Below are 22,577 nucleotides of genomic sequence, written 5' to 3'. Positions count from 1 at the left end.
TTTCTTTTGATTGATATTTGCCTCAGACATCTTTTTTCTATCCCTTTTAACCTTTCTGGGTCCTTATGCTTTAGATGTGTCTTATAAACAAAGTATAGCTTATTCATTTATTTTTCAAACTTACCTATTTTTTTTACAAATTTACCAATTTATTGTGATTATTGATGTATTTCTATTCATTATGATTATTGAAATATTTGTACTTTATTTTCATATTTCTTTGCTATCTTGTATTTTTCATATTCTCTGTGAGTTCAAACACGATCCTAACTTGGCAGAAGCCTTCCTCTAGAAAGGTTTTGCTCTTGCTTCTTCTGGTTACCAAACTATAATGCATCCAAGGACCACATTAACCTTCCTTGAGAGTTTTGATTCAGAACAGAAGTCTGAGGATCAGCTTCTCCTCCTGTTGCTATTTAAAAGATCTATATTTCTTCAACCTTTTGGCTATAGAACTTCATTCCCATGACAACCTAGCTCCTTCCTACTGCCTGAGGATCCAGGCTGGCTCCCTGTCACTCTGACTTTGCTCTGACTGTGCTTGTTCTGACTTTAGTTTCTTATTTCTCTGTGGTCCCACGTCCCATGAATTTCTGCTCTGTGTCCAGGCCTCCAGAGCCAGGCTCTGACTGCCCAGTAACTCCTCCTGACTGTTAGAGGCCAGTAGCTCTCACTTGTTTGTTTTTAGTGGTCTCTGGAGATCTCTCCTGCTGATTAGCACCAGTAATGCCTCAAAGAAGGGGTACATGTGGAGCTGGGGAGGGCAGGCCAGGGTTGCTCAGAGTCCTAGTGACCCCATAGTACTGGAAGCTGAAGTCTTTGGTATGGATTTTTTCTTAATGATTTAGGACAGCATTTCCCACAGTGCATTCTATTGACACTTTTCAGGATGTTAATAAGTATCATAAAATGAAGGATTTTATGGTCAAATAATTTGACTTTTGGTTAATACAAAATTAAATAGTCCTTTTTGCTTCAGGTCTTCTCAGAGCCTTAAATATATTAGCAGGCATCATGAATATCCAAGAACAGTATACAAATGCTGAAACTCACATTATACAGTGTCTCTCAACTCCACCCTTGACTTAGAGGATTTTTGAGACTAATATTCTAATGAACATACTGGGAAAACTGATTTGGAATGAAGACAACCCTGTTGAGAAATGTGAGCAGATAGAAAAATGCTCTGTTTCTTACTTCAGGAACTTATCCTTTACTCTTCGGTAAGAGCATTGGAAAATATAAAACCTCCATATTTAGTTCTTTGTGCCAGCTTTCATGCCATAGGACCAGGGATATTGGCTGTAATTTCAGGGGATTAACCCTTTGTAGTCATCTTAGCAAATAAGATTGGCTGTCTTGCTCTTGCTAAAAGTAGAAGCAGAAACACTATCTTGGGAGAAATAGTCTCTTTTTTTATTTTATTTTATTTTTTTGAGGAAGATTAGCCCTGAGCTACCATCTGCCGCCAATCCTCCTCTTTTTGCTGAGGAAGACTGGCCCTGAGCTAACATCCATGCCCATCCTCCTCTACTTTATATGTGGGACGCCTACCACAGCATGGCTTGCCAAGCAGTGCCATGTCCGTACCCCAGATCCGAACCGGCGAACCCCGGGCCTCCAAAGCGGAATGTGCAAACTTAACCGCTGTGCCAGGAGGCCAACCCCAGAAATATAGTCTCTTGTAATCCAGATTATTCACAAGATTGCCAATTCTTCTACTGTCTGCATAGACAAGGATAGTAGTCTAGTGCTTACGTGGAAAAATGGGAAGTACTTTCACGCCTTTCATTGTTGGTTTGAGAATGTTGCTCAGGAGACTGGATCTTGAAGGATAGCTTGCATAGCATCTCTAGAATTTCCTAGAAAAATTCTGTATGTGTTTAGGTAATAATGCTGATCTAGTCAATTAGCTGGTGAATTAATGTTTTACTTTTCTTTTTTTCTTCCAGATATTTTCTGTAAAGTGGAGATGCCCTCTCAGTACTGCTTGGCCTTGCTAGAACTAAATGGAATTGGCTTTAGTACTGCAGAATGTGAAAGTCAGAAACACATAATGCAAGCCAAGCTGGATGCAATTGAGACTCAAGCCTATCAGCTAGCCGGCCACAGTTTTTCCTTCACCAGTTCAGATGACATCGCTGAGGTTGTATCATGGGGATAGGGAGTTTAGAAAAGTAATTTTTAGAGTTAGAAATGATTTGTGTGTGTATGTATTTCCTAGATGTGTTTAGCTAATCATCAAAGATCAATAAAAAAAAATTCAGTTAACCAGGTTACTTTGGAGATGGAGTATTCTAGCATCTAATTTATGTCTATATTTATGAAATAGGAAGGTAGTAAAGAAGGCTCTTAGAATGTATGCTCCATGAGAAAAGGATTTCCCTAGAATGAAGGAGGCGCTCAGTAAATATTTGTTGAACAAAAGATCTGTAGTGGTAGTTGTGTAGCAGTGTAGCTGTTTCTCCTTGAAGTTGGTCTTTTCATGAAATCTCACCCCTTCCTCACCCTAAAATCTTTTTTTAAATTAATTTTTTATTGCAGTAACATTGGTTTATAACAGTATATAAATTTCAGATGTACATCATTATATTTCTATTTCTGTGTAGATTACATCATGTTCACTACCCAAAGACTAATTGCAATCTGTCACCATACACATGTACCTTGTTACGCCTTTTGTCCTCCTCCCTCACCCTTCCCCTTTGGTAACCACCAATCCAATCTATGTCTCTGTGTGATTGTTTGTTGTTGTCTTTATCTTCTACTTATGAGTGAGCAAGGCTGTTGTCAGCTGTCTCAGGATTGCAGCTGAGTGGGGCAGGTCCCAGGCATGGGAGCACCCCACTTTGGAAGGTGGGGCTGATCGCCTATGTGGCTGTTTGTGAAGCACAAGTCTTCTGCAGCTGACAAGCCCCATTGCCCGCAGGGCCACACACACATCAAAACAGTCCTTCCCCATGTGCACACTCCGACCCCCTGAAGTGGACCCAGTCACCCCACTGCAGAGGTCTCACACACCCCACCAGTGAGGGCCCACAAGTTGCCCAAGGGCTTACCTTTGGGTGGGGCCAGTCTCTTTTCACCAAAGAACTGTGCACCTTTCTTTCTAATGACTTTAGGTTCCTTTCCCAAGTGGGTGAATTTGCGCATGGGCCCTTTAAAAGCAGACTTTTTTCCCTGTAAGTCCGATGGCTTTTCTGGGGATATTTCCCATTGTTGTTAATAGCCAGCAAAGCCAGATATTATGACACTCATCTCAGTTGGGCTGAGTCCAAAAACTGCTTATTGTGGTAACGCTTCCCCACTCAGATCCCTTGCTCCTCCAGGGGAGGCTTCATACCTTCAGAGTGCTCCTGGCCAGCTGTGAAGCACTGTGGCTAGAAGGTGGCTTTTTTCTTTCCAGAAAGGAATTTCTGTCTCTTCCACCTCAGTCAGCACTGTCCCTTGCTGTGGGGGTCCTTTTTATCCAGTTTTCAGTTCCATCTCAGGGGCAGTTGTTCCAAGAGTAGCTGTAAATTTGTTGTGTCCGTGGGAGGAGGTGAGTTCGAACAGAGTCTACCTACGCCGCCATCTTGACACTGGATCCCCCAAATCTTTTTTAGAATACAAAATTAGGTAATTTTCTCAGTTGTTAATGAAGAAGGCATTTTTATGACTGCTTTTTTAAACCTAGATAAGATTTTTATCACCTGTCATAAATTTTGACATAGTTTACTCTTATTTTTATTTTCAAAGTTTGGTGTTCTCTTTTCTTCTTTCCCCACACTCCACAAAAGGTGATTGGGTTGCTTTAGAGGGGTTACAAATACAGGGTGGGTGCTTGATAGCATTGAAGTCTAGTGTCTTCTAGATGCAATTCAGTAATGTCACATATTGGTAAAGATCACAGGCTTTAGAGCCAGACTTCTTGGGTTTGAATCCTACCTCCTCCATTTATTAACTAACTCTGTAACCTTGGGCCAATACATCAACTCTTTTTTTTTCCCTCATGAGGAAGATTGGCCCTGAGCTAACATCTGTTACCAATCTTTCTCTTTTTTTTTCTCCCCAAAGTCTCAGTACATAGTTGTATATCCTAGTTGTAGGTTATTCTAGTTCTTCTGTGTAGGGTACCACTACAGCATGGCTTGACGAGCAGTTGGTAGGTCTGTGCCCAGGATCCGAACTGTGAATACCAGGCTTCTGAAGCGGGGCACATGAACTTAATCACTCAGCCACGGCATGGCCCCCCATCAACTCTTTTTATCTCAATTTCTTTATCAGTAAAATGAGTTATGATAGAAATACCTCAGAAAGTTGTTGTGAGCAGGAAATGATAAATGTAAAACAGCTAGAATAGTGCCCTTTTCCTGGTAAGTGCTCAATAAATGTTATATATACTCATTAAAATGTTCTTTTTTTTAAGCCACAGAGTTATATGTTTGAAAAAAAAGAGAAGCAACTTTGTTTCTCCCAATCACGTGGTACATTTGTATTGAATTCAGTGATGCCTTTTGGGGTATTTTTCTATATTTTCTTTTGAGTTCTTTAGCCCAGAATTCCCCAAACCAGTTGACTGCACATAAAATTACATAGAGAACTTATCAAAAATATAGAATCTCTGGATTTCAGCACACATAGGCTTGGTGGAAAAGCAGAAATCTGTACCCTTGTGATTCAGATGAGATCTAAGGCATGTGAGCCAGAGGCCTACACCAAACTCTGGGCTAGAATAAAAGGCCTTTGATGTTGTTGGCTGTTCTTAGGTCTTCATGTTAAAGTAAAAGTTATATTTAAGGTAATCTAACAGTTTCACACATGGACTACTTAATCTTTGGTGATTTTAGCTGAATCTTTGAACTGGGCAAAATCTTACTTATCATCTAGAGCTGCGCTATCCAATACAGGAGCCACTAGCCACTTGTGGCTATTTAAATTTAATTAAATTTAATAAAATATATCAATTCAGCTTCTTAGTTGTGCTAGCCACATTTCAATGCTTAATAGCCACATATGGCTAGTGGCTACCTTATTGGACAGTGCAAATATAGAACATTTCCATTATTGTGAAAAGTTCTTTTGGGTGGCACTGGTCTAGAGCAGGGATCAGCAAACTACAGCTTGGGGGCCAGATCTGGCCTGCCACCTGTTGGTAAATAAAATTTTATTGGAACACAGCCATACCTGTTCATTTACTTATTGTCTGTGACTGCTTTTGTTCTGTAATGGCACGGTTGAGAAGTTGTGTCAGACAGTAAAACCTGCGAAGTTGAAAATATCTATTATCTGACCCTCTATGGGAAAAGTTTACTGACCCCTGGTCTAGAGGAAAGTATAAGTTAGTGGAAAAAGTTAGAAGTCTCGGGGTTCTAATTCTTAATTCTACTACTTTCTGGCCGTGTAACATTGGGTTTCTCCAACTGTCTACACTTTTCAGCTTTGTCACAGATTTGTTATAAAGATTACATGTGATAATGCATGTTAAAGCACCTGGCATAATGGGTGGCACATAGTAATCGCTCAATCAGTATTAGTGCCTCTTACCCCTGTTTAGTTCAGCCGTCTCATTTCACAGATATATTCATTGAGACCTGGAGAGGTAACTTATGTATGAAGTTTTCACAATTAATTCTGAAGGATTCACCAAAAATAGAAGCTTAAGATAAAGAACTTTTAAATACGTAACTTGAGACCTTTGACTTGTCTTAATCATGATAGATCTCCCTTCCTGGGATTGTTGATTTATTGCTACTTTAATGATGTCTCATTTTTCCTATTCAGTTATGTGATTCTCTCTCCTATCTTGCCATTCACATACCCTTTGATATCTGTACTAGAGTTTCCTGATAAAGTATGGGACATTCACTTAGATTTGAATTTTAGATAAACAATGGACAATATTTTAGTATAAGTATGCTCCGTGCAATTAAAAGTTAACTGGGCATTCTGTAATTTTATTTGCTAAATATGACGACCCTAATCCCTACACATGCACATCCACATAACACAGTTCTTGGACAAAATAGTTACTAACATTATTAGTAAGACTCAATACCTTTCATTTCTAAGAACCCAGTTATTCCCACTATTTAAAGCTGGAACCAGATCTTTGTTTCTATCATCACTACTGTTCTAGAAAAGCACAGGCATGTCTTTCCTTCCACCACTGGCCCAACTTGTGGAAAAAATTCTTATACTTATGCAAATAGTTTCAATTTTTAAGATTATTACTGGGAAAATAAAGCCCACTCAACATATATAAATGAATGAGTAGAGATAGTAGATAGTGTTCTGAGTTGCCTGAGTTTTATCCCCTCTAATTTGAGCCAGTGAGTTAGGTATATATTGGATCTTCCTCTGCCCCAGAGCCTGGATCCCTGCCCTGTATAGGGCTAGTTTCCTCAGTGGGTGCTTACCGACCATTCTCCAGCTTTCGTTATTGTTACATTGGGTTGGCCAACTTCTCTTGACTTTTTGTGCCCAGGGATTCTCAGGGTCCAGCCTTATGGTAGTGGAATTAAATGGGTTTTTGGACCCTTCCTACCTTAGTGTTCTGTGATTTTTGTGATCACACAATAGCCATGAAGGCTCGCATGTTGACCCTCTATGGGGCTTGAGTGATTGTGCAATCACGTTGGTTACCACATCAAAGTGTATTTAGGAGAACTCATAATCCTCCAAGCAACTTAAAGTCTCAACATCAGTAGCTTATTTGTCAGTTGTTCAGCAGAGTATACATTCCTGTATTCTCGACTATTTAAAAGCCTAGTGTTAGTATTAATCGGATAGTGCCTAAATTAGGATATGGACAGCCTATTGACATATAAAATTTTCATTCTCATTGTCATTATTTATTAAGTGTGATAATTCCAAATTGTCCAAAATAATAAAATTCTTCCAACCCATGTTGAGCTGTACAGATTGTTTTCTCAAATAATTAAAAAAATTTTTTTTTCTTTTGCTGAGGAAGATTAGATTTGAGCCAACATCTCTTGCCAATCTTTCTCTTTTTGCTTGAGGAAGATAAGCTCTGAGCTGACGTCTGTGCCAATCTTCCTCCACTTTATATGTGGGTTGCCACTGCCACATGGCTGACGATCGGTGTAGTTCTGCACCCAGGATCTGAACCTGTGAACCTGGGCCACTGAAGTGGAGTGCATGGAACTTAACCACTACGCCATGGGGCCGGCCCCCAAAATGTTTTTTGAATGACAGTATTTGCGATTTGATTCTTAACTAAAGAAGCGTTAATTTCTTGCAGGTGTTATTTTTGGAATTGAAGTTGCCACCAAACGGAGAGATGAAAAATCAAGGTGGCAAGAAAACTTTGGGTTCTACCAGAAGAGGGAATGACAGTGGACGCAAGCTAAGGCTGGGAAAACAGTTCAGCACTAGTAAGGTGCTCTTTGGGGCAGTCACAGGGCAGAATCTGAACTACTTTTAGCATTTTGGTATCTTGAAACAATGCTGATGAAATCAAGATCCAACATAGCCCACCATTTGAACTTATTCAAATAAAAGCAAATTGGTTTGTGGTTCAGCTGCCCACAAAAACTGTGGAGACATTCCAGCATGGCAAAATCTGGACTATAATCTGAGTTAGCAGTTGTGTCCTTCCTTGTTAAAACAGTATAAGGTTTGTAAACTCAGACCTGTAGGCATTATTTAGTTATTGACATCCACTACTCTTGGACTTCCAGTATAGTATAATTTGGGTAGTTATATGAACATGAACAAAGGCATAGAAGAATTAAAGAAAAAAATCCAGCCAATACAAATACAAATAAATTAATTAAACATTTTTTTCCAATATCAGGGCAAAATAGTATGTTTTCCATGAGTTTGTTTTAAGAGTCTAATCTGCTGATTTCAAAGTAAAATTGCTAATCACAATCCATGGAAACTATGCAGGGGAGAGAAGAGAGAAAGGGCTTAATTTTGCTTTTTTATTGAATGGATTTTCAATAGAAAAATAAGAATATAAAGTACGGCCACAGCAGCCATGGAGAGAGCAGTGCAAATTGCCATTCTGTAGAATTTTGACCCTAACTATGACTTGCCTGCCTTGGGGAAGTTTCTACAGCTTCATTCTGTAGCAAAGCTTTTTATTTGATCTCACTGGCCCTTTTATTTCACAAGTTTCTAATCCTTAACTGTTCATCAAATTCTGTAGCATGGAAAATTCAAAGTTTTAAAGATAAATGTGCTTTCCTTGATATGGAAACTATGAAAGTATTAGGGTAAAAAAGCAAAAAATCTGGGAAACTTCCAGTCACTTGAGGAATGGAGGAGGAAAATATGGAGAAAGAAAAGAGATGATGTAAACTCTTGGGGGGAGGTGTGGGGAGGCAGTTACTTTGCTAAGTTGACATCACATTTATTTTTTTAAAGGGAGATCTAAATTGATATCACTCAGCATTAAAATGTTTACATTTTATAATTTATAGTTATCATAGTTTTATCATTATGGTGATTTCCAAAAAACCCAAACAGTAATTTTGAGTTGCATATACAGGAGTTACCAAATTTAAATTTGAGACTTTTTTTTTTTTTTTTACCTAAAAGAGATTCTAGTTTGCTATGAATTTGGACAAGAATCTGATCTTACCTTGTTATATTTCCTTGGCAGGATATTTTGAATAAATTAAAGGCATTGCATCCTTTACCAGGCTTGATATTAGAGTGGAGAAGAATCACTAATGCTATTACCAAAGTGGTCTTTCCCCTGCAGCGGGCAAAGCGTCTTAATCCTTTTCTTGGAATGGAAAGAATCTATCCTGTATCACAGTCACACACTGCTACAGGTAATGAGAAATCTTAAATATGGTATTATCCAATTTTGAAAGAAAAACATTTTCATGTATAATATTTGCTTATGATGACCAAGGAATTCAAGTGTTGATCATTGGGTTCAATGAATTTCCATAAACATTTATGAAACACAACTACATCCAAAGCATAGATGGATACTACCTAGATTCAGAGATGAGATTTAGTAGGATATAGTTCCTGCTTTCAAGTACTGTATAGAGTAACTGTGAGGTCTGAGATTGTGCTTTGGATGAGAGTATACCCAGGAATTAAAATTTGAGTCAGTGGTTTTATCTAATTTCAGTCTCAGCCCTCTCCTGAACCTCTTTACGATTCTCTCCAAGTTGAATCTAAGTAGGACTTGGGCAACTGTGTAAAGTGAGTGTCTTATTTCACTCAATCAGAAAAGAAAGCAGTAGACTCCTTTGGGTGTCTCATAGCCCTCTTGGGATAGGTATGAGTGCAATCTGGTAAGGAAAAAAGCATTCTTTTTCTAGGCAGTGCAAAACTATAAATATTTTCCAAATGCAGTGTGCAGTAGAAGAAAGGGCAGTGTTAACTCCTGCATGGGGAAGGCAGTTAGATTGATGGTATAGAATGTGGGCTTCGATATCAGATTTTTACAAGGTTTGAATCCTGGTGCTTTGAATCTTTAGGCAAGGGACTTAAGTTCTCAGTGCCTAAGTTTCCTCATGTATAAAGCGGGGTGATGATAGTCCTACCTCACCGGGTCATCCTGAGGCTTAATTTAGAATAGTGTGTGGCACTTAGTGCGTGTCTCGTTATCAGTTGTTGCTGTTACCAAAAATGGAGACACCATAAAGAGCTACTTTTCTCTCTGCTTGCCTGTTCTCTGTTCTAAACAACTTCTCCTTTCTTCTTCCCTGTTTAATTAACCTCTTGGTCCTTCTTAGTCATTTCTTGCCTTGTTGGTATTTCAATTTCATTTGGAAACATATGTTAATGCTGTAAATGTATGTAAAATAAATACTTGGTGAAAAAACAAAATCAACCTGGAATTTTCAAAGGTTTTGCACAATTTATTTGTTGCTTATAAAGCAGAAAGTAATCAATTCCTTTTTCTTTTTCTGGTTGGTTTTCATCATACCATGCCTACGTTTAAAGAATATTTTAGAAATACAAGCTTACCTAAGCACAGCAAAGCCATTTCATTATAGAATTCATCTCCTTGTAACTACATCCATGTTTTGTAATTTATTTCTGCTATCTTGTTTGTCTGCCAGTGTTCCTCATTAATTCAAACAATAGACCTGAATATTAAGTATTATTGTAAAAAAGAAGACAGTGTGCTGACAGAGACTTGGATTCCTTCCTCTATTTGTTTACCTTGTAACATCGAACAGGCCATTTAATGATAATAAGTATATTAATATCTAACGTTAATTGAGCACTAATTTTACTAAAGTCTAAATATCAAGGATATAATATCAGAGGTTTATTCAGAAAAACAATATGTGAGGAACTTAAAATATCTGATGTGTTAAAAGAAGATGAAATTATATATACTAGCTAGTAGAGAGCCTGTTACAATGAAGAGTGTGTCATAAAACAAAGAATTTTGTATCACTATGTATGTATTATAAAAACCGCAGTAACAAAGTCAGTCATCCCAACTTCTTTGAAAAATGCTTATGTGTTTTAGAAAAATTCAACCAATAAGTAAAAATAAATAAAATGTAAGATATTTGGGGGGAAATAAAGGCTATAAGCATTAAAACAAATAGCTATTTCCTAGAAAATTCACTAGTGTCCAGCCATGTCAGTGCTACCATTAATTCTCTTGATGAGTGATGATGAAGAAAACTGGCCAGGTGAGGTCTAGAAAGTGATGCTGCAGTCACCACCTCTCAGCACTCCTCCAGCTCCCGCGTTAGCGAGCTCCTCCGGCCCCGGTGGGCCCTCTTCAGCGCTCATTTGCTCTTCTGCTCCAGGTCCTCTTCTCTGTATCTTGTGCATTCCTTTGAAAGGCTTTGACAATCGTTTCTCCTAGGATCCATTTGATTAGTCTTTACTCATTAATATGACTGTAAACATTTTATAGAGCTGACATCTGGTACTCATTATAGCATAGGAATAGTTCAATTTATCACGGGATTGTTTTCTAGAGAGCTAGGTTAATGTAAAAGCGTTATATTGTAGCTGATTCATATATTCACTTACATTGGGATTGGTCATGTACTTATGTTATCATTGTTAGACACATGAACATAATGGAAAATATTTCGTTTAAATATAAATTTATTTTAGTTTAGCCATAATAGAGCATGCATTTTTAAAATAAATCGAAAATACAATTACTGTTAAAAATAAATGTCAGATCTTCCCCCTCTAACTTTATGTCTTCATTCTGCTTGGTTTTAGGACGAATAACCTTTACAGAACCAAATATTCAGAATGTGCCAAGAGATTTTGAGATCAAAATGCCGACACTAGTAGGGGAAAGCCCACCTTCCCAAGCCCTCGGCAAAGGCCTACTTCCCATGGGCAGGTAGACTCTATTTCTCTGTATATGTGTTAATATACTTTTGTGAGTATTAATGGCTCAAAAATAGCCTATTAGACAAAATAATGAAATTAGTTTAATTGTCTGTTCTAAGAATACATATTATTATTCTAGGCAATATCCATTTCAAGTCCTGAGTCTGTCTATAGAGAAGCTAGTTGATGGTGAAAGGCTGAAAACCTGGGCCATTAATTAAATCAAACAGCAAAATATGCTTAAGTCAAATACTAAAGGGAAGAGGAGTTTAGCAATGTCAGGAACATCCCGCCTCCTGCCCTCCCCATATACACGTAAAGGGAAGAAAAGACGTAGATAATTTCTATTAGATATGGTCAAAGAGATTTGTTGAGTTGAGCAAAATGTCAGTGAATTATCTCAGAAGCAGTTTGTGGGAAAAGCTATTACAGAAATGACTTACTTCCTGTTTAACTGAATGTTTGCTGAAAAAATCTAGTATCTTTGTTAAGCTTTAAGATGAGTTTCAAATAATAAGGTTTTCAAGTTTCCTAGATGGAAACACTGACTTTCCTGAAAAATCAGACCTTTTTCATGTATTTGTGACTGGTTTATGTCCAGTTGATGATGTTGTTTGCATGGCAGAAGAGGAAATGAGAAGAGTCATGGCCTGAACCTTGGGCACCAGGCACAGACAGAGGAAAGAGCCTCAGACAGAGGAATGCCGTTTTCAGTCAGCATGCGACACGCCTTTGTACCTTTCCCAGGTAAGGCGGCTGATGGGTGTTGAGCTTCTCAGTGCTGTGGGAATGGTTTTCAAAGCACTGATGAAGCCTTCATTACAAATAAGACTCAGAAGTACGCATTGGTCCCTCCATCTTTCCTCATTTCAGTGTACCCTGTTTTCCTGTTTGTGTTGTCAGGTTTATAACAGTCAGTCATCATTGTCTTCATGATCTGCTCTATGGGAAGCTTCTGTGATGTATGCTCATTGGCAGCAGTCTGCTGAAACCATGTTTTCCAAGATCGTTGTAAACCTGGCAGAATCCAGTGGATTTTGTTAGTCCTCATCCTTTTTGACTTCTGTACAGCATTTATGCAGCATTTGTTAATCAACCCTCACTTTTCTCAATTTCTCTCTTCCCTTGACCTCCAAGGGCACAAGTTTTTTGACTCTCTTTCTGACTTGCTTTGCTTTTTTTTTTCTTTTCCTTGTCTCCATACTGCTGCTTCGTATTGCATGAGGTAACCCCCAAGGCTATCCTCCTTCTGTCTGACCTCTTCTCAGTGCTTAAGTATTAAACCTTTTTGTCATCAAAACATTTGGAAGTCATGATCTACCTCTAAAATCACCCCAACTATTTGTATACATATTTGCTATTTTATCTTTTGCTAGCTGACAGGTCTGGGTGAGTGCAGTTAACCATCTGAATTTATTCTAATTCTGTCAGAAACTTATATTCCAAGGGTGAATCCATGTCTATGATAGCATAACCTGCATGGCAATTTTTTGTTTTGCTTTTTAAGTATGAATTATTGGCATTTTATCATTGTAACCATTTTTAAGTATTCAGTTCTGTGGCATTAAGTACATTTGCATTGTTGTGCAGCTGTTACCACCATCCACCTCTGGAACTTTTTCATCATCCCAAACTGAAACTCTATACCCGATAAACACTAACTCCCTTCTCCACTCCCCAGGCCCTGGCAGCCACCGTTTTACTTTCTGTCTCTGTGAATTTGACTACTCTAGGTACCTCATATAAGTGGAATCATACAGTATTTGTTCTTTTGTGACTAGTTTATTTCACTTAGCATAATGTCTTCAAGGTTCATCCATGTTGTAGCACTGGTGTCAGAATTTCCTTCCTTTTTAAGGCTGAATAATATTCCATTGTATGTATATACTTCACTTTAGCTGTTCACCTGTCAATTTATTCTTCTAAACAATAAAAGTGTGTTTAATGCAACAATATTTTATACTGCTTTTGTTTAAAATTTTTAAATTAAATCTGTGAATTCAATCTGAAAATTTCTGCCAATTAAATGTAGTATTTAGTACATTTACATCCAAAGTAATTATTGATATGTGGTTGGATTTATGTCTACTATCTTGGTTTTTGTATTCTATTTATTTTATCTGTTCTTTATTTTTTAAAAAACTTTAAATGACGATTTTTATTATTCTGTTTTATTTCCTGTATAGTCTTATTGACTATACATCTTAAATATTTTAGAGTTTGCAATATGCATCACATAACAGTCCATCTTCAAATAGTTTTGTGCCACTTCATTCATAACGTTAAGGAGGTTTTTTCATTTCCCTTTTCTTATAATAGGTTGAACTTCTATGACTGTTATAAACTCTGCTATATAGTTTTTGGTTTTGCTTTAAACAATCTATTATCTTTCAAAGAAATCAAGAAACAAAAGTGTCTTTTCTATCCACTTTTTACCATTTCTGACACTTCATTCCTTGGAGTAGATTCAAGTTTCTATCTATTATGATTTTTCTTCACCCAGAGTACTTCCTTTAAGGTTTCTTGGTGCAGTTCTACTGACAATGATTTCCCTCAGCTTTCCATGTCTCTAAATTTCTTTATTTTATCCTTTCTTTTGAAAGATACTTTTATTTGACATAGATTTCCAGGTTTACAGTCTTTGTCTTTCTGCATTTTATATATATATTTCCATTAGCTTCTGGTTTGCATTATTTCTGATGAGAAGTACACCACCATTTTTCTTGCTATTCCTCCAAGCATAATGTATCTTTTCCCTGGATGCTTTTTTGATTTTTTTATTTCTTACTTAGTTTTAGCAGTTTGATTTGGGCATGAGTCTCTGGGTAGTTTTTCATGCTTTGCTTCTTGGATTTTTGAATTTGCTGAATTTTCTGAGTTTGTTTAGTTTGGTTTTTTTAATCTATGTGCTTATATAAAACTTATATATTTTTCATTAAATTTGGAACACTTTCAACCATTATTTTTTGTTCCTCTCTCTCTTCCGATTGCTCCAAATATACATATGTAATACTACTTGGTATTGTCCCACAGATCACTGAAGTTTTTTTCTTTTCTTTTTTATTCCTCTCTCCCTGTTTGTTTTTTTTTTTAACTCTGTGCTGCAATGGATATTTCCTTTGACTGTTTTAATAATGTCCACAGGTCTTTTCTTCTACAGTGTCTAATTGTGTCACATCCTTCTAGTAAATTTTACATTTCAGATATTGTATTTTTAGTTTTAGAATTATTTGCTTTTTTGTGTTGTTTTTATTACTTTATCACAGGTCACTATTTGTTACATCATTGTGTTCATTTTTGTTTAAAATTCCTGAACATATTTATGGTAGCTATTTAAAATACCATCATCTCTGTAATTTCTGGGCCATTTTTCTATTGATTGAATATTCTCCTGGTCGAAGTTACATTTTCCTGGTTCTTCATATGTCTAGTATTTTTTGTTGTATGCTGGACCTTATGGTTGCTACAGTTGTTTCTTTGGATTTTGTAGTCTTCATTAATAGCGTTTTCTTCTGGCAGACAATTAATTTACTTTCACATCAGGTTGATCATTTTAAGACTTTTAAAGCTTTGTTAGCAAATGTTTAGAGTAGCCTTTACTTTAGGGTACATTAGCTTGGATTGTAAGGTGTGGTCTTGCTTGGATCTCTACTTGGTGCTCAGCTTGTTCAACAAGGTCTCTCCACTCAGCCTGGTCTGAGCTCGAACGTCTGTCAACATTCACGGTTATGTTGTTGAAGTAATTGTTCAGCTGACAGCTATGCGATGGTGGTTCTTTCTTTGGTAATAGTTACTTCTTTAGTGTTTGTTCTTTACCTGGTTCCCTGAGCTTTGTCCCTGCACAGCTTAGTATTTGGTCAAAAATCCAGAGGGATGGGGCCAGCCCAGTGGCGCAGTGGTTAAGTTCACAAGTTCCGCTTCGGCGGCCTGGGGTTTGACGGTTTGGATCCCGGGTGTGGACCTACGCACCTCTTGTCAAGCCATGCTGTGGCAGGCGTCCCACATATAAAGTAGAGGAAGATGGGCATGGATGGTAGCTCAGAGCAAATCTTCCTCAGAAAAAAGAGAGGATTGGCAGCTGATGTTAGCTCAGGGCTAATCTTCCTAAAAAAAATTCCAAAGGGATTACTGTGCATATTTCTGGTGCTTCTTTTATGCACAGCTCCTTTCCCTCCAAATTTTCACAAATTCTAGCTGCCTCTGTAGGCCCAAACTCCGGTCTCTGCTTCCTCGGCTAGAGAGACCATAGTGCTTTGTTTTATCTCTCTTCCCTGCAGTGCATTCTGGAGGGTGCCTCTGTTCAGAAGCCTGAGATAGTTGCATGGCTCACCCCGTCTTCTCTCTACTCTCCCCCTTCTCAAGGATTATAGCCCTGCATTGCCTGTTGTTCAGTGTCTGAAAACAGTTACTTCATATATTTTGTCCAGTTTTATCTTCTTTATGGCAGGAAAGCCATAGAAGTTGTGGTTGTTTTAAATCAAAATTTATATATTTTTTAATTGATTATTCATTCACATAGTTAAGAAATCAAAATGTGTGAAAGATATATATTGAGAAGCTTTGCTTCCTTCCCTGTCCTAGCCACCCTATTATCTACAGCTCTTATGGATAACTACATATATCAGTTTCTTATATATCCTTCCAGTATTTTTTATGTAGATACAAACAAATATGAATATGTAATATTTTCTTCCTCTGTTCTTATAAAAAAATAAACATTCCATATATACTGCTGTGTGCCTTGCTTTTTTCATTTAATGTTTTTATACCAAAGATTTGTGATTATCAGTAAAAAAATTTGAACATAAACCAGTTTAGTTTGTGTGCAGTTGATCTATGCAGCGATCTGTAGGCTTGTTCGCTGAGTCACAGAGTAAAAGCCTGTTTAATTTTGATAGATATCGCCAAATTACCATCTAATGGGGAACAGTTACCATTTACACCCCAATAACAATATATGAGTGTTTCTCAACCTTGCCAGAGTGTGCTGTCCAACTTCTGGATTTTTGCAGTGTCGGTAGAGAAAAATTTTTTCTTGCTATAGATTTAATTGGCATTTCTTTTATTGTGAATGAAGAGCATTCTTTGATATATTTAAGGTTCTTTTGTTTTTATCATTTCTGTGAACTGCTTGTTTATGTTTTGTCTTATTCTTGATTTGTAGTACCTCTTTTATTATATGGCAATGAATCCTTTAACATCAGTTGCAAATTTTTTCCTAGTTTTCCTTTGACTCTGCTTTTATTTGTTTTTGTTTTATTTTTCCATGCATATCTAATCCAGTCATTTCTATTCCGTAGGTAAATTATCTGAATCTTCTTAATAACTCTTCTTCACATATTGACCGCTTGATTCTTTTCACTGAAAGTCTTTGTTACTGTCAAAGCAGAGCACACATTTCTCTTCAGCCCACTTAAAATGTGCACATATTAGAAACCAGTTTCTCCATTCATTCATTCATTCATTTATTTAATGGCTTATTATTTTCCGAGAACCGTGCAAAGTTTTCTATAGCATGCAAAGGAAAATTAAGTCTTCCATCTCTAATGGCTCAGTGCCACGTGGGAGAGGCATGAAAGAACCTTTTAGATGATATGTCAGGTGCTGTGGGAACACTGAGGAAAGCACTACCATGGTGGTGAAGGGGCAGAGGTCAGGAGTGGCTTTACGCATACTACGTATACTTGAAAGTTAAACGGAAAAAAATGATCTAAGTTACAAAACTGAATTGCGTCATGTTAAGGGTAAGGTTTTAACTTTTGGACACATGATCTCATGTTAGAACTAAGTTTCTGTCATCCTGCTCAATTATATAAAACTTGGGTTTGTCTTTGTACCAGCTTTACTAAAATTATTTCTACTTCAGGTGGTTTAATACTAGCTGCTGACTACTCTCAACTTGAACTGAGGATCTTGGCTCATTTATCCCAGGATCGTCGTCTCATTCAAGTGTTAAACACTGGAGCTGATGTTTTCAGGAGTATTGCAGCTGAATGGAAAATGATTGAGCCAGAGTCTGTTGGGGATGATCTGAGGCAACAAGCAAAGCAGGTGATCTTAGTGAACATGCTTAATATAAATGAGGAGAATTTTAATGATTCAGAAAAATTAAAAAATCGTCTCAATCATTTGTAGTTGAAGAATGATTTCTCCATCTTTGGGTCTTTCAAACCACATTCATCTGAGCCTTCTCATGGTATTCATTATACTTTCCTTCATAGAGTCAGTAGAATGAATCCTAGACTTAGTCTGAGGCTACCTAGTGTCAAGAAGGCCATGTGCATTAGTGGTAGATATTGTGGTGGTGGTACTTGTTATTTATGTATGTGTGTGTATTTTTTTAAACCTGTTTCTAGTCTGTAAGCATCCATATTTTCATGAAGCATTGAGCCACAGTTCTTTTTATAGAAAGATGCTCTCTAAATGTTTGTTGAAAAATAAATATTGCTGAGTTGTGGATTATAGTTAATAACTGATAGCTATTTAGTTTTTTGAGGCCATTGGTTAAGCTGATCTAGCTGTGAAACATTATACTGCCCTTGGACATTTCAAATGGGTCCATATTAGTTCCTACTCCTGGATGTCTATCAGGCACAGAGAAGGTCAAAGGCCACATTTACACTATTTCCTGGCTTGGATTAACACTGCTGCTTCCTTACCACATGACCTGTGGGAAACCTGATACCATTTTCAAGAGAGTAGGATTGGTGGCTAGGTAAAGGCACACTACTCCCACCTCTAAGATTCTGCTTTATCAGTTTTACGTTCACACTTCTAGTTACTCTCAGCTGTAATTCTTTTTTTTTTTGGAAGATTAGCCCTGAGCTAACATCTGCTGCCAATCCTCCTCTTTGTGCTGAGAAAGACTGGCCATGAGCTAACATCCGTACCCATCTTCCTCTACTTTATATGTGGGATGCCTGCCACAGCATGGCTGGATAAACAGTGTGTAGATCTGCATCTGGGATCCGAACCGGGGAACCCTGGGCCGCTGCAGCGGAACATGCAAACTTAACCACTGCGCCACTGGGCTGGCCACTCGCAGCTGTAATTCTTGACCAGCTCATTAGGCATGAAACATTTCCTCTCACCACTGCCTGTTCAGCACCAACACTTGTTTCGTCACTGTTTAGAAGGCCAGCTTTGTCCTGTCTATTTAATCTCCTCTGGGGTCCTGCATTTAGCAAAAAATCACACTCTAGGTAAAATAGGTAATATGCCAGTATTTAATCTTCATATTAAACCCATGAAATAGGTATTATTATTATCCCCATTTCATATAGGAGGAAACTAAGGCAGAGAAAGTTAATACTTTGCTTAACTATACATCTCTACAACTGTAAGTAGTGGAGCCAGGATAAGTTCAGACTGCCAGAACTTAGACATCTGACTCCGTAACCTGAATATTTATCCACTGATGATAGCTACCTCTATTTAATAAGTTCTTGCATGATTTAATGGTGTTTATGCTATACCAATTTTTTCCCCTAAATCACCATGCACTGAACCATCTAATTCTTGAGTCTTACTGAGATCTCAGCCAGTGCTGACACAGTATCCGAGTTAAAAAAAAAATGTAGGAGTCACAACAAATAAAATATAAAAGGACCAAAAAGGAAAAGAAAAAAGGAGGAAAAAAAATCCCTCCAAATGTGTTAAAAAAAAAACAAAAAATCTCTAGCTGTCTTATCACATTAAAAGTATTTTTGAATTTTGATAATTTTTTCAAGTTATCTTTTCAAATTTTATTTAACAACATTTTATAGAGCTTGTTTTATGTCAGGCAGTTTCATAAATACTTAATTTCATTTACCACTAACAATCTTCTGATGTAGGTATTACTATCCTCATTTTATGGAAGAAGAAATCAAGATGCCAAGAGTGTAGGTAGCTTGTGTACAATAATACATCTTGTAAATGCTGGCTGGAACTAGGATTTGAACCCAGGCAATATTTATTAAATTGGAGTTTCTTTGTTGATCTATTTAGATCATTTCCCTCCTCTACTCGCAAAATTTCCTCAGGAGTTTGTGTTAACCCAAATGAATTCTGCAATTATGGGATTTCAGGTGGCTGTGAGGTGAAGAGGATATTTATTTTCAATGAAATTTCCCTATTATCAAGTCATGAAGCCTGCTCTTCCTGCTCTTTCAGTGCTATCCAAGGACGAGGAAAGGAATGTTTTTAATGTTTCTCTTTCCTAACTCTTAGGCACTTCTTTGAGCAGAAGTTAGGGAAGTATTATGAGGAGTAGAAAACTGCTCTGAAGACTACTACTACTAGATAAATGACAGAGGCAGAAATAAATCTTCCCTTTTAAATCACTAGGATTATTTTCTTAAAACACACAGTCATTCATATTCATTCATATTCTGCCCCTCCTCCCTGCCCCCCCAAAAGGAAGTACAGTTGTGCACCACATAATGAAGATTCCGTTGATGATGGACTGCACATATGACAGTGGTCCCATAAGATTAGTACCATATAGCCTAGGTGTGTAGTAGGCTATTCCATCTAGGTTTGTGTAAGTATAGTAGAGGAAGAAGAAATTTTCCTCTACCCTTCTAGGTTCTTCTGGCTGGTCTAAGAATTAAATTGAAATGAGACAGATTAATAGGAGAAAAACAAAAGTTTAATAACGTGTATACATGGGAGAAAACCAGGAAAACTGAGTGACTCACCAAAATGGCCAAAGCCCTCACTTTAAATACCATCCTCAGCTGAAGACAAAAGGAGATATTGGGGGTGTGGAGAGTCAGGGACTTCAAAGGGAAGGAAGGCAACTACAAGTAGATGAAAGGAACACGTATTTGGAAAACAAGTGTTTGGCCACACAGAAACAGAAGAACACAGAGGGGAGCCCAACAAACTGGCTTTTTTAGGTTCCTCCCTGTCTACCACCTAGTTCATGTGCTAAGCTTCACTTCCTGAGACAGGTTTTTTTATCTCAATGCTTTCAGGTAGTTAAAAGGAAGATAAAAACCTCTGAGTCTTTCGTTTCTTAAAAATAATCAGCCTAAAGTAGTCCTCATGTTAAAGAGACACATTCTGGAGTGGCAAATTTTATTCCCCTTCAATGCACTTTATGATGTTCTCACAAGGAAATCACCTAATGACACATTTCTCAAAAAGTATCCCCATCGTTAAGCAACACATGGCTATATTGCTAAAAGGCAGAAAAGATGTTTACTGGATATTGGCTTCTACGGATCTAACCCTAAAGCAAATCTAACCATTTCTTTGACTTACTATGAAATAAAAAGTTTACCAAATTTCAATCGTAATGAACTTTTTATATTTACATTTTACATAGTTATGTCCTTTGGTTTACTTACTGAGTGTGATGACTCTTTCAGATTTGCTATGGAATCATTTATGGAATGGGAGCTAAATCTCTGGGAGAACAGATGGGCATTAAAGAAAATGATGCTGCTTGCTACATTGACTCCTTCAAATCCAAATACACAGGTAAGGAAGTGTTGAGTGTTAATTATCTTCTAGATACTATTCTTTTCAACTGTCTTTCCATACTTTATTACGTTTAAAAAGTTTGTGTTACAGAATTTTCTATTAACATTTCTATTAATCAGAAGTTTCCATCAGGCATTGTTAATTAAATAATATTAATCTTATTATGAATATTTACTAAGATGTGCTTTTATCATAAGAGTACGGACAGAAATGGAATAGCAAAATGCTGTTGATGTGTATACTACTGTGTCATTGTGAACATCTCTTGAAATCTTGGAATTGTCCTGTGCTTTAGGTTTAGGTAGCTTTAATTTGAAACAGTAAACCATTGATTAAATGTACCAGAAACCACGAGAGAACAATTGCTGTTAAAGAGCAGTTTGAGTATCATTGTCTTAAATGATCTCTTCTTTTGGCAGTTTATTGAGGTGTAATTTACATACAATAAAATTCACCCTTTTTAGATGTATAATTCTGTGAGTTTTGACAAATGCACGCAGTCATATAATTTATACCACAACCAAGATATGGAACTGTCACCCCATCACCCCTAAAAGTTCTTTTATGCCCCTTTGTAATAAACGTCCCCCACTCCCAGAAGAAAGTTTTATTCATACATGACATGACCTTGTATGTAGAAAATCAAATTCTACAAAAACAACTACTAAAACAAAGAACTAAATTTAGCCAGGTCCCACCACACAAGGTCAATTTGTAAAAATCAGTTGTATTTTTATATAGTAGCAACAAACAATTAGTGAATGAAGGAAAAATACAGCCATTTACAATAGCATAAAAAATATGAAATACTTGGAATAAATTTAACAGAGTGTGTGCAAAACTTTATTGAAAACTCCAAAGCAATTCTGAGAGAAATCAAAGAATACTTAAATAAATGTGAGGTTTACCATGTTAATTTATTAGAAGGCACAAATACTGTTATGATGACAGTTCTCTGTAAGTTATTCTATAGATTCAATGCAATTCCAATGAAAATTCCATTAGACTTTTGTGTAGAATTTGACAAGCTGATTCTAAATTTATATAGAAATTCAAAGGGCCTGAAATAACTAGAATAATTTTTAGGGAAACGTACAATGTTGAGTAATTATATTCCCTGGTTTCAAAACTTATTGTAAAACTGCAATAATCGAGAAAGGTATAAGGGTAGACATAGAAAACAGTGGGTCACAATAAAGGGTCCAGAAATAGACCTATCCATATATGGTGAATTGATTTTCAACAAAGTTGCCATGGTAATTCAATGAAGGAAAGAAGGTCTTGTCAACAATTGGTACTGGAGCAACTGCATACCCGTATATGAAAAAAATGAACTTTAACTTTTGTCTCACACTATATTCAAAAATTAACTTGATATGGAGCATAGACTTAAAAGTAAAAGCTGAAACTATAAATCTTCCGGAAGTAAACAGAGGAGAAAAGCTTTGTGACACTGAGGTAGGCAAAGATTTCTTAGGTGGTAATAACTGAATTACCTGAATTAACCATCAAAGATAAACATTGATAAAAGACACCATTAAGAAAATGTAAAGGCAAGCAGCAGACTGAGGGAAAATATTTGCAGTTCCTATTATCTAACTTATGTCCAGAATATATAAAGAACTCTTATAACTTAAAGCTAAGAAGGTAAACAATCCAATAAAATAAAGGTCAAAAGTTTTGAACAAACACTTCAGAAAAGAAGATAAATGAATGACCACATCAAATGTTATCATCATTAGTCATCAGGGAAAAGCAAATTAAAAGCACAAAGAGATACCATTAAAAAATCTTAGAATGGCTAAAATTAAAAA

General features: G+C 36.9%; 1 protein-coding gene across 8 annotated transcripts in view; it reads left to right on the top strand.

Moving 5' to 3' along the window:
* Positions 1-22,577, top strand: part of POLQ (DNA polymerase theta) — a 98,767-nt gene that overhangs the window by 61,894 nt on the left and 14,296 nt on the right. For 2 of the 8 annotated variants that reach the window (XM_014829608.3, XM_044771506.2), the window contains 7 exons: positions 1,953-2,146; positions 7,244-7,381; positions 8,612-8,786; positions 11,176-11,302; positions 11,918-12,039; positions 17,159-17,343; positions 20,649-20,760. In XM_014829608.3, coding sequence (XP_014685094.3) covers positions 1,953-2,146; positions 7,244-7,381; positions 8,612-8,786; positions 11,176-11,302; positions 11,918-12,039; positions 17,159-17,343; positions 20,649-20,760 — 1,053 coding nt within the window. Of the gene's footprint in view, positions 1-979; positions 1,208-1,952; positions 2,147-7,243; positions 7,382-8,611; positions 8,787-11,175; positions 11,303-11,893; positions 12,040-17,158; positions 17,344-20,648; positions 20,761-22,577 lie in introns of those variants that run through there. The other 6 variants (XR_011503174.1, XR_011503173.1, XR_011503172.1 and 3 more) reach the window with 6 other exon arrangements.

Source organism: Equus asinus, chromosome 5 (assembly GCF_041296235.1).
Source record: "Equus asinus isolate D_3611 breed Donkey chromosome 5, EquAss-T2T_v2, whole genome shotgun sequence".
Classification (NCBI taxonomy): Eukaryota; Metazoa; Chordata; class Mammalia; order Perissodactyla; family Equidae; genus Equus; species Equus asinus.
This window is presented reverse-complemented; position numbering and strand designations above follow the sequence as displayed.